Source organism: Microtus oregoni, unplaced genomic scaffold (genome assembly GCF_018167655.1).
Source record: "Microtus oregoni isolate MIOR12 unplaced genomic scaffold, Mior012 000005F_ref0000423, whole genome shotgun sequence".
Lineage (NCBI taxonomy): Eukaryota > Metazoa > Chordata > Mammalia > Rodentia > Cricetidae > Microtus > Microtus oregoni.
The window spans coordinates 53254580-53270000 of record NW_024543064.1 but is presented as its reverse complement, the minus strand read 5'-3'; the positions used below and the strand labels follow the sequence as shown (position 1 = coordinate 53270000).

Here is a 15421-nt window from a genome sequence, read left to right as displayed (position 1 = left end):
AAACAGTCATACAAAAGGTATTTTTGGTTTTCAAATATATGTAATGAAAAATGTGGATTATGCACAATGCTAGATAGTTGAATAAAAATAAAGAATTAAGCTTATGTCCTATTAAAAGTTGTGGGATTTTTGCTTCTAGAATAATTTTACTGTAAGTTAAAAATTTCTCTACTTACCAGTCCTTGTTCAAATAGTTCTTTTTCTTCTATTGTCCACTTTACTGAATAACTAGCTGGTTTTGTAGGAGAATGTACCCTGAAGGTAAAAAAAAAATCTGAAATGAAACATTCCATATTTATGCAGCTAAAGGTTATAGACCAGTAGTTCTCAATTTCTTAATGCTGTGACCCTTTAATGCAGTTCCTCATGATGTGGTAACCCCCAACCATAAAATTATTTTCACTGCTACTTCAAAACTGTAATTCTGCTACTGTTATGAATCCTAACAGTATGTGTGTGTTTCCTGATAGTGGTAGGTGACCCCTGTGAAAGGGTTGTTGAAACCTCCAATGGGCTGCAGCCAGTTGAGAACCACTGTTATAGACAGTCACCAGGCTAAAACAAAGACTTTTAGTCTACTGAAAAGGGGGGAGGGGAAGGAGCAGCTGCTGCAGCTGGTACCCGGGCAATAAGGTTTACCTGTTCCTTAGTTCTACCAGAATGAAAGAGAGTGATGGGAAACAAACAAACAAACAAACAAACACACAGCCCCAAACAATATAATCTTGGGTCTGAGTGAGGACAACACTAAAGAGAGCAAAAGAAGTCTCTCTGGTACAAGGAGATGGCCTCAGACTGAAAACAAAGAGCAGCCATTAATATATTCCCAAAGCCTAAGAATTAAATTCTGCATCACAAGAAATAAAGTAGACTAAGGAAACTCTCCAATTTCATCAAGCATCCAGTCTTCCCATTGACTTTACTTTGTACAGCAAAATACAAAAGCCAAAGTCTGTTCATGCTCAAACCCGAGTTTATAAATGCTAAAGAATGACCATTCTTTTCCAATCAAAAAGAAAGCATATTTGTAAAACCTTTAACTTTTCTAGAATTTTTTTGAGACAGGGTGCTGCTGTGTACTCCTGGTTGGCCTAGAACTCACTATATAGAACAAGCTGGTCTTGAACTTGTGGAAATCCTGATTCTGCCCTCCAACTACTGGGATTACAGGCATGCACCAGTATGCCCAGCCCAATTTTGGTAAGTAAATTTTAGAAGCCACAGATCCAAATGAAATTGTACATAATGATTTTTAAACTATCAAACAAAAAGAAATCAAATCAATCCATAATATATCTTCATTTTGTGATAAACTGCCGACAGAAAGACATATTTAAAAAATTCTGGCAAATAAATGACAGCATAAAAGTATGTATTCTAACATCTACGCCAAAACCCTCTTTCAAAATAATATCCTGTCCTTTGAAACGAGACAGCTTTCCTACTGACTATATCTAATTGTTAAGAATTTTCTCAGCTGGGAGGTGGGGGCACACGCCTCTAATCCCAGCTCTCGGGAGGCAGAGGCAGGCGGATCTCTGAGTTCAAGGCCAGCCTGGTCTACAAGAGCTAGTTCCAGGACAGGCTCCAAAGCTACAGAGAAACCCTGTCTCCAAAAAGAATTTTCTTATAATTTTCAAATGATTTGAAAAGGTCTAAAGGGGCTGGAGAGATGGCTCAGTAGTTACAGTATTCAATTGCCAGCACACTTATCAGGCTGCAACAACTTCCCGTTTCTTCAGCTCCAATGGACCTGACACCTTTAGTCTCTGGGGGGAACCTGCACTCACGCACTCACACACAGACACACACACACACACACACACACACACACACAGAGAGAGAGAGAGACACTACACACACATACACAGAAACACAAGTGAGCACACATAATTTTAAAAGTAAAAAGGATTTCTATTTTTTAAAAAAAGTTTTTAAAATAAGAATAGGTACATACATGATTTTTGCTGTTTTCTGCAGACTGCACATGAAAAGAGAAAACAGGAAGCTTGTGAAGAAGTTCCTAAATTTGTAACTCAAAACTTTTAATAGTAATATAACTGATTTTACCTGTTGGTGTGCTTTTTATCATCTTCCTTTTGATTAATCCAGAATTTTCCTGGAAGTGATTTATTAGACAAATAATACCTATGTAGACACTAAGGAAAATTAAGCAATATTAAAGTCATATAATTCTTATGTACTATCAAGTAGGCTGACTGGTGAAGACATTTAAATGTAATGAAAACCTATTCCTCTTGAAGCTTGCCCAGGGCTGTAAGTCCACGCTTCACATGTTGCCTGTAGGAACGAACGATCACATAACACACACATAACACCTGCCCTGCACCACAGAAATGCTGGTTTCCCTTCCTTCTCTACCATAAATGCCTGAGACAAAGTAGCTCAATCTTCTTCTAAAATATGAATAGTATTTCATCATCTATTTTGATGAAATTTGTTGTAGGATAATATGGGAACCACTGTTTTCATAGTTTTAAAAGTCACAGCAAAGAGTTCAGGATTCTTCTCCATACTAATATGAAGAAGCAGCCCTCAGCACTGCTGGGACTAGCCTGCCACAAAACTGTTCCCTAAGTCTGAACTTTATCAACCACATGTCTACATAATAGAGGTTCTCCTTACCCTCTCAAATACATTTGGTGTCTAAGAGCTTATGTTTAACTCTTACTCTACTTGTTTTCACATCTGGAACTGAACAAGTGCCTACTTGAGTGTTCAATAACGTAGAATTGCAGAGTTCAACATGGTGGCCACTGGTCACATGTGAGCATCAAGCATCTGGAACACAGCTAGCATTAACTGAGATGCAGCGCTAAATTAAAATGTACTGTGAGTTCCAAAGACTTAGTATGAAACCCTAATGATGTTTTCATTTGGGGCTAGACACATGGTTCAATCAATGCTTGCTATACAATCATAAGAATCTAATTAGGATCCATGTAGAAAGCGAGGTGCAGTGGCTTGTGCACATATAACCCCAGCAGTAGGGGGCAGACACAGGTGGATCCTTAGAGCTTTTGCCTACCTAGCCAGTCAAATCAGTGAGCTTCTGGGTCATAGGAATCTTTGCCTCGAAAAATCACTTGGAGAGGAAATAAAGAAAACACTTCAAGTCAACCTCTGAGCTCTGCACACATGTATATATTATCACACACAAAATACAATGTTTTCATATAAGCAGAGAGTTTATGTTGTAAAAAGGTATATAATATAAAAATTCATTTATTTTATTTTAAATGAGGCTACTAGGAAATTGGAGATTAAATGTGCCTCTCATTAAAAAAAGTAGTCTAGGCAATATGTGGGAAGAATTACAGTGTAAGGGGCTAACCAATGGCAACTAAAGATATAGAAAACATTCTTAAATTAATAGAGCAGTTTAGAATAAAATAACTGAAGTTCTGGATTAAATAGTGGACTGGAGGGATGGTTCAACAATTAAAGAGCACTAACTGCTCTTTCAGAAGTCCTGAGTTAGATTCCAGCGCCCCCATGGCAGCTCTCAACTGTCTGTAACTCCAGTTCCAGAAGATCTGACAACCTTATGGTCTCCACAGGCACCAGGAACACAAGAGGTTCACAGACATACATGCAAACAAAAATACACATAAATAATGATAATAATAATAACAACAATAATAGTGGACAGATAGCCATAAAAAGCATATGGAAAATGTTTTTTAAGCCACTATTTGCTAGTAATCTTTAAATTCAGAAAATCAGAAATTACTGATTTACTGAAATTTTCTGAAATTACTGATATCCTCTCATTTGACATAAAAAAAAAAACAACTGAGTCTCGAAGTTAAACTGAAACCAATCAGAATAATCAGTCAGTGGCTGAGTCACAGATAAGGACCTAACCCCCACCGGGGCTGGGGGACAGAAATCAATTTATTTTGTTTCTCATTTAAAATTCCCCTCAAATAACATCTGTAAACTGCAGAGTATAATGTGAAAAGCTCCACATGTTCTAAACGTATGCCTTGTACAGGTAGAATTTCTGAGTTTTAGCTTTTATAACTTTGAAAATGGAAGCTTGGAATTGGAGTTCTGACTTAAATCTTTTACCATTTCTATGCAATATGTACACCCTACATGTGGACATGACTAACAAGAACACTGTGTCAGTCTCAGACGACATAAAATGACACAGTCGAATTGCTAAACAGTCATCTAGCAATTACATATGTCCTCTTCTATAATGTTTGCAGTGATTCGCTTTTAACCCTGAAACCTTTACTCTTCTCATAATGGATGAAGGATACTCTTCTTCCAACAGCATTTTCTCGATGACAGCTCTGTTCTCGGCACTGATGGTGCTATCCAGAGTCCAAGGCTAATTGAAAGAAAGAACAGAATATTTCATTACCTAAAGAGCTATCTTACTTCATTGAGTGAAATACATGATATAAACAATAACAGCTACAACTCACTAATATATATAAATACATGATATAAACAATAACAGCTACAACTCACTAATGAGCACACAGCCACACTTTGATTTTCACAATCACCCTGAGACAGTACGAACAGTTCACAGATGCATCCGCAGCATTTTGAGTGGCATTTTGGGTGGAAGAAAGGAAACCTCACACGAAAGCCTGCTGGATTCCCAGGCTCACGCCCCTTTAACTGTAAGCAGTAATAATGGCTGCCATACACAAAAGAACTCCTAGGCTTCAGGCATTTTGCGGACTACTTAACCTATTTCCAAAACTCAATTCCATTACCCTAAGTAAATGATCATACTCATTTCAAGTTTCAAGGTTACAAAATTTCAACTCCTATCTCTTTAAACTCCAGACTATTCTAGTCACTATCCCACACAAGACCTTTTGATGGTCTAACTGGCTTTTCAAATGAAACATATACAAAACAGAATCCAGTATCACCTGTGTCCGCCTGTCTTTCCAACTTTGCCAAGAGCACCATCAACCACTTAAACGGCTAAGAATCACGATGGATTCTTTCGTTTCTCTTCCATCTCCATATGCGATCTGCTAGACAGCTCTACCTTTAAAATCTAATTCAAATTGGTTCAATTACACCTCTACTGGAACACACAGGACCAAGCCACTGATCTCTTGCTTGCATTATTGCAAATGGTTCCTAGCCAGTTCCTGTTTCTCCTCTTGCTTCCCCCACTGTTCTTCACCACAGCACCCAAAGCATATTTGACAAAAATGAACCCACTAGTGTGTACTGAAAGTTATAGAAATATTTCAATGACATCGCAGTTAGACAAAATTGAAACCCTCGAGCATAAGCCGGTGCTTCCACACTTGTTACTCCTTCTGCCGAGCATGTCAGTTTTTATAAGTCTTCATTTGTCCAGTCACTTTCCCCATTACATTTCAACTTAAGTGTCCTTCTCAGTGTCCTTTGTTGACTGTTCCTCAAGTACTCCCCCACTCTACTAACCTCAGTCAACACTGCTTATTTCTTTCATAATCGACAAAGGGTTTGTCTGCCTATTTCCTGCCAGGATCCTGTTTTGTCTCTAGATTCCATGAGAGCAAAGTCACATCTACCTTGAAGCACTTTAACCTGCCCTGCTGTCTGGCATGGCGAGTACGCAGTTGCTGCTAATGAAGCCGTGACCCTGTGGTTATGCCCATCCTTCCCCTGCCGAAATCAAAGCTGACAAGTGTGAGGCGTGTGATAGAGATTTATACCTAATCAAATCAATCTGAACTTATTTCTCAAGAGATCGGTTTTTCCCTAGTTGAAAAAAAAAGGCTTCTGTATTTTTAAAGGAAGTGTTTCCATATACTACCTATGGGACTGTGGAGAACTAGTACTCAGGAAAGGAAAAAGGGCGCTCTGGACAATAAGGGCAGTGTCAAGTCACTGGACAGCATACTTACAAGACAGCCATGCTCCCTTCCCCATGTTGAATCAAGATAGTGATCTTGAAAGACTGATGCTGTGTTTTCATCATTTCTGTAATAAATATAAAAATTAATAGAAGAGCGATGTTATATCCATTTACAACTATAACTCACACAGGATAGGGCTGGCCATTGTTAATGCTAAGCAGACACCTTCCCCTCCTTACCAAAGACGGAACACTCCAACAGTACCTGCTCTACCTTGTAAACCTGTGTGGGGAAGCTATAATGCAAGCACAAAAGCCACTGCACGCTGAGGCCAAGAGACAAGTATACACATGCACACAACTCTATAGCTACATCTGTTAGAACTATCAAAGCCACAAACCCAACCACCCTCAAAATGAAAAACAAACAAAACTAGACGTAAGAACTAAAATAAAAGGTACTGAAGGAATTTAGCAACAACTTAACTTAAAAGTAATTTGATTTAGAAGATTTCTGTATCCACAAGAGATCAAAGTTTACTAATTCTGTCATTTTCTTTTTCACTGAAATAAGTACAATATATGTTTCACTTACAAGAAGACGGAACAGTCGGGTTTGGAGGGTCTCAAGGTATGACGTAATCAACTTCAAGCACACAACAGGCAAACATTAAATTTATGTTTCCTAGTGAAATTATTGACTTTTTCCCGATCTAACCTAGTAATAAGACACTCTATGAACTGAAAGCAATTTCTCTCAACTACTGACACCAAACAGCTCTAAACTCACGTCAACTGTGATTTCAAAGAGTCTAATAAAGGCTTCTATGGCTGTGTCAGTAGAAAAAAACCTTTGCACAACTAGGTCTACCAAGAGTGCAACAGGTGGGCCTATGCAGAAATCTTTTCATATAGTATACTACAGTAAGGATTAGCCTCATTCACACGCTGATGTATGTATCTGAACGCCTCCCTGAATCTCCTTTACATGGTTCAGCTTAAAATAACCTTTCCTCTCACATCTGCCAGGCTTCATTTTCCTCTTAGCCTCTGAAACGTCAATCTCTCTAGTGGTCCAAATGATCCAATTCAGCCTGGCCCTTTCTGTCATTGTTTCCACTCTCTGTTCTAAGGGCCCATTGGTTTCACACTTTAAGACCCTTACCGGGTCAGTGCATGAGAATAAAACTGGCAAGCCATCCAAACATCTTCCTTCACCCTTGTCCATTTACTAAACACACACATAAGGTTTACTGTCTGTTCCACCCAACAAGAATTAAGGGTTTTATGACAGCAGGGATTTCATTTTCACATTGCTATATATGCTCAGGGAGCGAAATACAGAATATAATCAGCAATTGAGGGAATGAGTAAACAAGGCAGTTGGGTGGGTAATGGACCAGAGATCTGTAACAGTTAAGGAATAAGTACTTTACCACAAAACTATCCCGGCATGGTGATACTTAACTGTAATTCCAGAATTTAGAAGGTAGAGGCAGGAGGATCAGGAGTCTAATACATAGCAAGGCCAGCCTGAGCTATATGAGAACCTGGCTCAAACAAAACAAAATGACACAATAAAACAAACAAACAGCCGGGCGGTGGTGGCGCACGCCTTTAATCCCAGCACTCAGGAGGCAGAGGCAGGCGGATCTCTGTGAGTTCGAGACCAGCCTGGTCTACAAGAGCTAGTTCCAGGACAGGCTCCAAAACCACAGAGAAACCCTGTCTCGAAAAACCAAAAAAAAAAAAAAAAACAAACAAACAAAAAAAAAACTTTGCCTTAAAAGCAATTGGAAACTGAAGGTAAAAATCAGATTTGGATGTAAAAAAGATTTAACTTTAGAATGGAAAGGGACTAAGAAGAATAGCGGTAGAGAATTACAAAAATACTAGAGAAACACAGCAACAACTTGTATCTAAAAAAAAAAAAGCAGTATGAACAAGAAGTGTCATTTGGGATAATCCTTAATACCAATGGGCTTTTAAAACCTGACCAGATGGGGGAGTAGAAAAATGGCAAAAGGAAAGGGGAGGGAGTACAGGTCTGTGCTCTTGGACTGGCTGGATGCTGCTGCCATGTATTCAACAGGGACAGCAGAGACGGTCTTAAAGAGGAAGGTGCAGCTGGGCGGTGGTGGTGCACGCCTTTAATCCCAGCACTCGGGAGGCAGAGGCAGGCGGATCTCTGTGAGTTCGAGGCCAGCCTGGTCTACAAGAGCTAGTTCCGGGACAGGAACCAAAAAGCTTTGGAGAAATCCTGTCTCGAAAATCAAAAAAAAAAAAAAAAAAAAGAGGAAGGCGCTGAGGTACTGCATGTGAGAGAAACTAGAGTCCTGGTTTGGAGCTCAGAAGGAGGTGGACCAATGAAAGACTGGGGAAAGCAAATATAGGTGGAACTTAAGGAACTGCATCAGAATGGCAGGGCAGCAAAAGAACCTCACAGAAATTTAGTCAGTAGAGATGCCAGGCTTGAAGATATCACTGGGTATGGCAGCAAGCATACCTTTCACCAACAAGGTCTTTAAAAGCATACAGAAAAGGAAGGTGAGAAGAAATAACAGTTGAAGGAAAACCAAAATGCAATGTTCCATTTTTGTACCTAGCTTTCAGTATGTGCTTAAAAGCAATATGTTTCAAACTAATCCCCAAGAGCTCCTTAAACGCTACTGTCCTCTATAACAGCACACCTCAAGGGCACCGGTCATGCTCAAGTCAAGATGATTCTAACTCCAGCATCACAGGGCACCATTCCACCGGTAATAACATCAATGATGCTCCTTAAGCAGAGGCTGACATCAGGAACCTTCATAACCCTGCTTGAATGATCAATCAGGAAAAATAAACAAAAAAGGAAGAACATAACTGTTCCTAGGTATGGTAGAGGAGAAAGTCTACTATAGATAAAAGGGAGAGTATGGGCAGAGGCAGGGACATCTAGGAGAGTCAAGATGACCCCAAGTAGAGCCATGGGAGGAGACGAAGGGGAGAAGGGAGAGAAGACACTGACCAAGAGAGTAAAGGCTAGACCAAAAGGGCCAGTTGACCAAAATGGCTGGATTATATAGGGAAGGGTATTTGGGGTCAGGAAAGTCCAGGCCCAGGGCTGGAAAAATTTAGGGTATGGCACAGGGTATGCCAGCTAAGGACTTAGGGATGCTGGGAGGATCTATGTTAAATGGGCACCTCAGCCATTTGTCCTGGGTTTCAGTCCTAACACATAAGGTTAACATTACAAATGCCACCAATAGACCCTTGCCAAGAAAACGGTACAACAAAGAAAAAGGGAGACAAACGAAACACAACCAGAAAAGTTAAGATAAATCTACGAAAAAAGGCATAGAGCCAACGCTCTTAGGTAATGCTGTTGAACCAGAGACGAATTCTTTCCTTCGTGAATTCCAAACAACTGTCCCTGCCCACTTAGCTCACTGACTTACAAAAGTTAAAAACCACAAACTCACAAGCACTTGTTTAAAACTGAATGATTACACCAGTGTGAAGAATTGCTTTTATCTCGGGCTCCCCACAAGAGCTCCAGAGAAAAATAATCATACGAACTTAACTACCCCTTACGTAACTCTTAAATGCTTTAAGAGTTCACAGGACATGTGTAAATGCTCCTTATTTTGGTAACTCATTGGGAAAGCCGGTACTCTATACAATCAAGCAGTCTCCAGTCAGATGGATTATACCAGCCACTATATGGACCAAAACCAGACCAATATTAGTAAAAGCATATAGTTCAAAAGAGTTCGAACGAAGTTGCTGACAAGTTACGAATAATGTAATTGGCTGCATTTACAACTCAGGTCTTCTGGCTTCTACCTTAGCTCCCATTCTGGTTCCCATTACTTAAAAGGAGGGATAATTCTTACTCCTAAAGTAAGGTGTCAAAGCAGGTTCAGTTTAAAACCACACCGCCCGTCCTGCAGGCACTGGTGTTTAACATCCCTCACTGGATCTTCACTGTATTATCTCTAAGACATTAAAAAACACTGTCGGGCATCTAAAGTATGCTAAAGCATCCTTCTCGATTACTTCATCGACGCTCCAACAGTATGATTGACACGTGATTCTTTAGTTTTCAAGCAAGCGAGCAGAGGCTCAAATGCCTTGACCCGGGTCACAGTGACAGTAAACAGGAAGAGCGACTGCAGAAGGAAAACCAGAACTGTCCAACTATAAAATCTGGACCCCCTTGAAAACTGCCTTTCCGCAAGTTTTCACAACTTTCTCTGCGAAGAAGAAATCAAACGACTTGACCAAGGTCGCTTGCTGACGCAGAACTAAGAGCCTACGAAGTCAGGTCCTCTGGACCAGATGCCCGTGTTCAAGTCGCTGTGAGGAGCCCGAGACAAAGCGAATGCAGGAAGGAATCCGAACTGGAACACGGCCACTGCATTCCGGGAAGCAACTAAAAACAGTCGGGTCGGGACGCTCGGTCCACGCCCCGATCCGCAGACCCAGCCGACTTCCGGTCAGGAGCAGCCCGAGTCCCGACGCAGCCCCTGCGATCGTATCGTCCAACCCTCGCCTAGCACCGCCCGGCCCGCAGCACCCCGCTCAGCGCCTCACCCCGGCTGTGCAGCCGCCTGCACATCTCCTTCCACATCCACATCTGCCTCCTCTGCCTCCATGACTGCACCTGACCCGGCCGTACTCACGAGATCCCGCGAGATGCAGCGGGCCGGGGGCGGGGCCTTGGTGCTGCGCGCGCCGCTGGGGAGGCGGGGCTTCCGAGGAACCGGCGCTGGCGTGGGAGACCCAGGGGGCTTGCTGTGAAACACCGGGCCACTCGCAGACCTTTCTACGCTGTGTCCACCAGTTCCCTGGATACTGGGGTGTCTCACTTCTCTCACGTGTTACATGGGATTACTCTCGGCAGATCTCTTTCCATTCGGACTAGGGACCTTGTTTGATGAACTGTGCGTGTGACAGTCATTGCCTCTGGTTCTGTCTGTTTTCACACAAACACACATACACAGACAGACAGACAGACAGACACACACATACAACACACACGCTTACCCGCATGCTCTCACCCACCACAGATAATTCTTAGAATGACCCAGTGGAATAGGTACAGGTTTCATGGATTTTATGTCACGGATAAGGAAACAGACTCAGAACGTTGATGTGATTGTCCAAGCATATCTCTAGGAAGACTGGCTTTTTAAACTCTGCCCTAAGTGCTCACCATATAAAAATCATTGCTGGGAATCTGTGAAGCAAGGAACTTAACGGTTTTCCAAGAAATTAGATCCCACCTCTATGCATTTTCTGCTTTAGAGTCTTGTCTTCCAAATAGTTAAGACTCTCTGGCTCAGTCTTCTCTCCTATTGGACTGTGACTTCCTTAAGGACAAAGCCTGTCTGGTGGCCCTCACAAGGTCAGCATTCAGCGTGGTGTCTCACACATAGTAGGAGCTCAGGAAATGTTGAGCGAACTGGTAACGTAGACTATTATTTCACAGCTCCGTTTGAGAGTGTGATGGCAAGAGATGGAGAAAGAAGTGTGTAAAATGAGTGCCCAGCGCTCAGGAGCTGAACAGTGTGAGGTTTAACCTCAGGACAACCTGGAGCTGTATTTTTTTTTTTTTTTTGAGTTCTGTTTTGTTTCTTTGCTTGTTATCAAAGGACTTACTCAGTAATCAATACTAATGGCTCGCTTTACACAGAATAGGCATTTAGGGATGGCTTTTGAACTTAATTTGAGAAATGCAAAGTAAAGATACTAGTCTCTAACTCAAAAAAGAACCAAAAAAAAAAAAAAAAATCAGAGGAACCACTACAGTGCCTACTACCCGGGCAAGGCCAGGAATGGTGCCTGTTTTTACTACACAGTGGGAGGGGCTGAGGAAGCCTTGACCGTGTTCCAAGTGATTAAAATCCCAGATGAGCCGGGCGGTGGTGGCGCACGCCTTTAATCCCAGCACTTGGGAGGCAGAGGCAGGCGGATCTCTGTGAGTTCGAGGCCAGCCTGATCTACAGAGCTAGTTCCGGGACATGCACCAAAGCTACAGAGAAACCCTGTCTTGAAAAGCAAAAAACAAACAAACAAAATCCCAGATGAATGTGTATTGCTACATAGCCATATCAAGTACCCAGTGCCTCAGACCCATGGGGCAGCCATTCCAGTAGGGGTCAGGCTCAGAATGGCAAAGCCTTTCTGTGGTCCAAGTATAAATGTTTATGAATAATTGACTACAGTGTGCAAACACTAGCAAGTGCAGCTTCTTCCTCCTGGTGTTTACAGCCTGAGACTGCGCCCCTGCAGAGAGCTCCTAGCGACTAGCTTACTCCTGCCCCTAAGCTGTACACAGTAATTGTGCTGAGGTTCTGTACTGTGGTTTCTGTGCTGTGGGTGTGGCTCGTGCCACTCTTTCAGAGTGTGCTCAGCCCACCTGACTCCAGCTTTTTTGTGTATATGTCTGTTATTTCTTTAGTTCCTGTCCTACCTTCGTTCCCTCATCACCCCAGCCATGTTTAAGGACCACACACACTTGCAAGACAGCAAGACTGCAGCACAGACTAGAGATCCTCATCATTCATGGGGTAGACAATGTGAAGGATGTGGCCTGGGTGGTAAAGCATGTTATTGGGTAGATAGGTCATTGCTTTGGCACTGCCCAGAAAACCAACAAAAGCTGAAAGGATACACTGTTTCCAGGAAGCTTAACTGCATTATTTCTTTCTAGCAGTATGTCGAATTAAAAGAATAAAAAGTATTTAGAAAATAGCAAGGTAAAGTTACAATGTCGGGCATCCTATAGCTAGACATTCAAAGAAGTAAGAAAATAAAGGCCATGGAAAGGAAACAGTGATCCATTGGAATCCTTTTGGTTCCAACACAGATGTTAGAGTTGCTATGTTTAGGCCATTTCCACAGGAGAGTTCCTATGCTAGAACTGACATGTGAGAGTCCCTAAGCTAAAACATTAGAACAGTGGTTATAGCTCTACTCTGTGTGTTTAAAAAGTTAATAGAGACATGGGAAGCTGTTGGGAGCTGCAGACCCTCAGACCCTGAACTTTCTATGACCCCTTGCCTGCTGGAGTAAACAACATGTTTTTTCTATGCTAGTAGCTGCTCTGAGCATGGGACCCTCATGAGTTCCTGATAACAAGGAAGTAGTTTCCAGTGGGCTTGCAGTAAAAAAATCCTGAGAGCTAGGGTATGGCCACTAGTTAAGGAGAGCACTATATAAGTTGCCTTGGAACATAATAAAATTGGCATTCTTGCTTCAAGAGTGACCCATGTCTTTGTGTGTTCTTTACTCCCAGACCTTTGCCCAAACATGGTTCCAGGTGGTGCAGGCACCACAGGAAATATAAAAAAAGAATGATATTGAACCTTTGGAAATGGAAATTTTATTTTCAGAGATGAAGAACACACTTGATAGTACTAATGAGAGTGCATATTCCTGAAGAAAGAATCAGTGAACCTGATATAACAAGCTAAGTCAGCCAAGTGAAATGTACAGAGTGACAGAAACTGGTAGACAAAAATGGCAAAGGATCACTGAGTTATTCAATGAGAACTTTGAGCATCCCACTATATCTGTAATTTGAATCCCTGGAAAACAGGCCAGTAAAACATTTAAGAAAATAATGACTAAAGATGTTTCCTATTTTGAGGAAAATATTAAATTAATAGATTCAAGGAACTCCATAAACAAATTATATTGTGCTGTCATAAAGGTTAGTTACTCAAAACCAGTAGACAAAGATTTTCCTTTGACAGCAAATTTCTTGTTGAGAAAAATGGAATCCAGAAAGTTGTAAAGCAATATGTCTAAAGTATAAGGAGGCAAATAACTAGTCCACTTAAAGCTCTATTTATTGTAAACAAACCTTCCAAAAATGATAACTCGACTTTGTTTTTGTTTGTTTTGAGACAGGGCTTGTCATGTAGCTGAGACTTGCCACAAACTCAAGATTCTCTTGCCTCTATCACCAGAGTGTTGGGATTAGAGGCAAGCACCACTGTCCCCAACAAAAATTTTTGGAAGACATACACAGTATGAGAGATCAAAAATTATTGAACAACATCCTTCAAGAAGAAGGGAGCATATATACATGCTTATACCTTTGTGTCAGCATAAATGTATGCAGTTTATAGTGGACAAAGGCGAATGTCAAATATTTTCCTCTATCATTTTATACCTTTTTTTTTTATACAGAATCTCTCATTGAACCTGGAGCTCACCCATTCAGCAAAACAAGTCAACCAGCAAGTTCCTGTCTCTGTTTCCTCAAGCTAGGCTCATTCCACCAAACTCCACTTCTCCCCCTTGGGATTTGAACTCAGGTCCTCATACTGAGCAGCAGGCACTGTACTGCCTGAGTCATCCCTCTAGCTCCATATGCAAAAATTTTCCTTCATATTTAAATCTAAGATTGTTAACTGTTAAAATATAGGCCATGCATGGTAGTACGTGCCTGTCAATTCCCAGTGTTCTAGAGGAGGAGGTGGGAGAATCAAGGCAAGCCTGGGCTAATAATAGAAGTGGTGGTGGTGGTGATGATGATGACAACGACGTTGATGACAACAAATGATGTCTGAGATTCATAAGGTATATGATGACATCAATGTATAAAATCTAGTAAGAACAGTATCAACTTGACCACATCTGGAATCAACAAAAATCTAAGCAGTTGCCCATGCCTGTGAGGGGTTTTCTTGACTGGAATATCTGAAGTAGAAAGACTTCCCCTACATCTGGGCTACACCTTTTGGTTGCAGTCCACATAAAAGGAAATGGAAGAATTTTGCATGCAAATGGATGAAACTAGAAAACACCATCCTGAGTGAGGTAACCCAGACTCAAAAAGATGAACATGGTATGGACTCACTCATTAGTGGATACTAGCCATAAACAAAGGATATTGAGCCTATAATTCATGATCCTAGAGAAGCTAAGTAACAAGGTGAACCCTAAGAAAAACATATATAGACTCACCTGGAAAGTCGAAATAGAAAAGATCACCTGACAAAATTAGGAATATAAGCTTGGGGGGGAGAAGAGAGGGTGAAAGGGGAAGAAGAGGGGAAAAGAGGAGAGGTGAGGAGAACTTGAGGGAGGGAATGGGATAGTTGAGATGGAGAAAGGACAGAGATGAGAGCCAGAAAAGAAATATCTTGATTGAGGGAGTCATTGTGGGATTAGTAAGAAACCTGGCACTAGAGAAATTTCCAGGAATTCAGAAGGATGACCCCAGCTAAGACCCTAAGCAATAGAGGAGAGGCTGCCTGAACTGGCATTGTCCTGTAGTCAGACTGAAGAATATCTTAAATATCACCATAGAACCTTCATCCAGCAACTGATGGAGACAGAGGCAGAGACCTGCATCAGAGCACTGGACCAAGCTCCCAAAGTCCAGTTGAAGAGTGGGAGGAATGAGAATATGAGCAAAGAGGTCAAGACCATGATGGGTACATCCACTGAAACAGTGTACCTGAGCTAATGGGAGCTCTCCAACACCAGCCAGACTGGGAAGGAACAAGCATAGGACCAAACTAGTCCCTCTAAATGTCGGTGACAGTTGCATGGCTGTGGCAAACTGAGCGG

At 41.6% G+C, this 15421-nt stretch overlaps 1 protein-coding gene across 6 annotated transcripts in view; it reads right to left on the bottom strand.

The window, feature by feature from the left end:
• Positions 1-10517, bottom strand: part of Mysm1 (Myb like, SWIRM and MPN domains 1) — a 38383-nt gene extending 27866 nt beyond the window's left edge. For 5 of the 6 annotated variants that reach the window (XM_041652242.1, XM_041652243.1, XM_041652244.1 and 2 more), the window contains exons 1-6: positions 10427-10517; positions 5898-5973; positions 4293-4363; positions 2071-2148; positions 1958-1981; positions 177-255 (exon numbers count right to left, since the gene is read on the bottom strand). In XM_041652242.1, coding sequence (XP_041508176.1) covers positions 177-255; positions 1958-1981; positions 2071-2148; positions 4293-4363; positions 5898-5973; positions 10427-10488 — 390 coding nt within the window. In that variant the 5' untranslated portion in view covers positions 10489-10517. The remainder of the gene's footprint in view (positions 1-176; positions 256-1957; positions 1982-2070; positions 2149-4292; positions 4364-5897; positions 5974-10426) is intronic. The other variant, XM_041652246.1, reaches the window with a different exon arrangement.
• Between the last annotated feature and the right edge of the window lie 4904 nt (positions 10518-15421).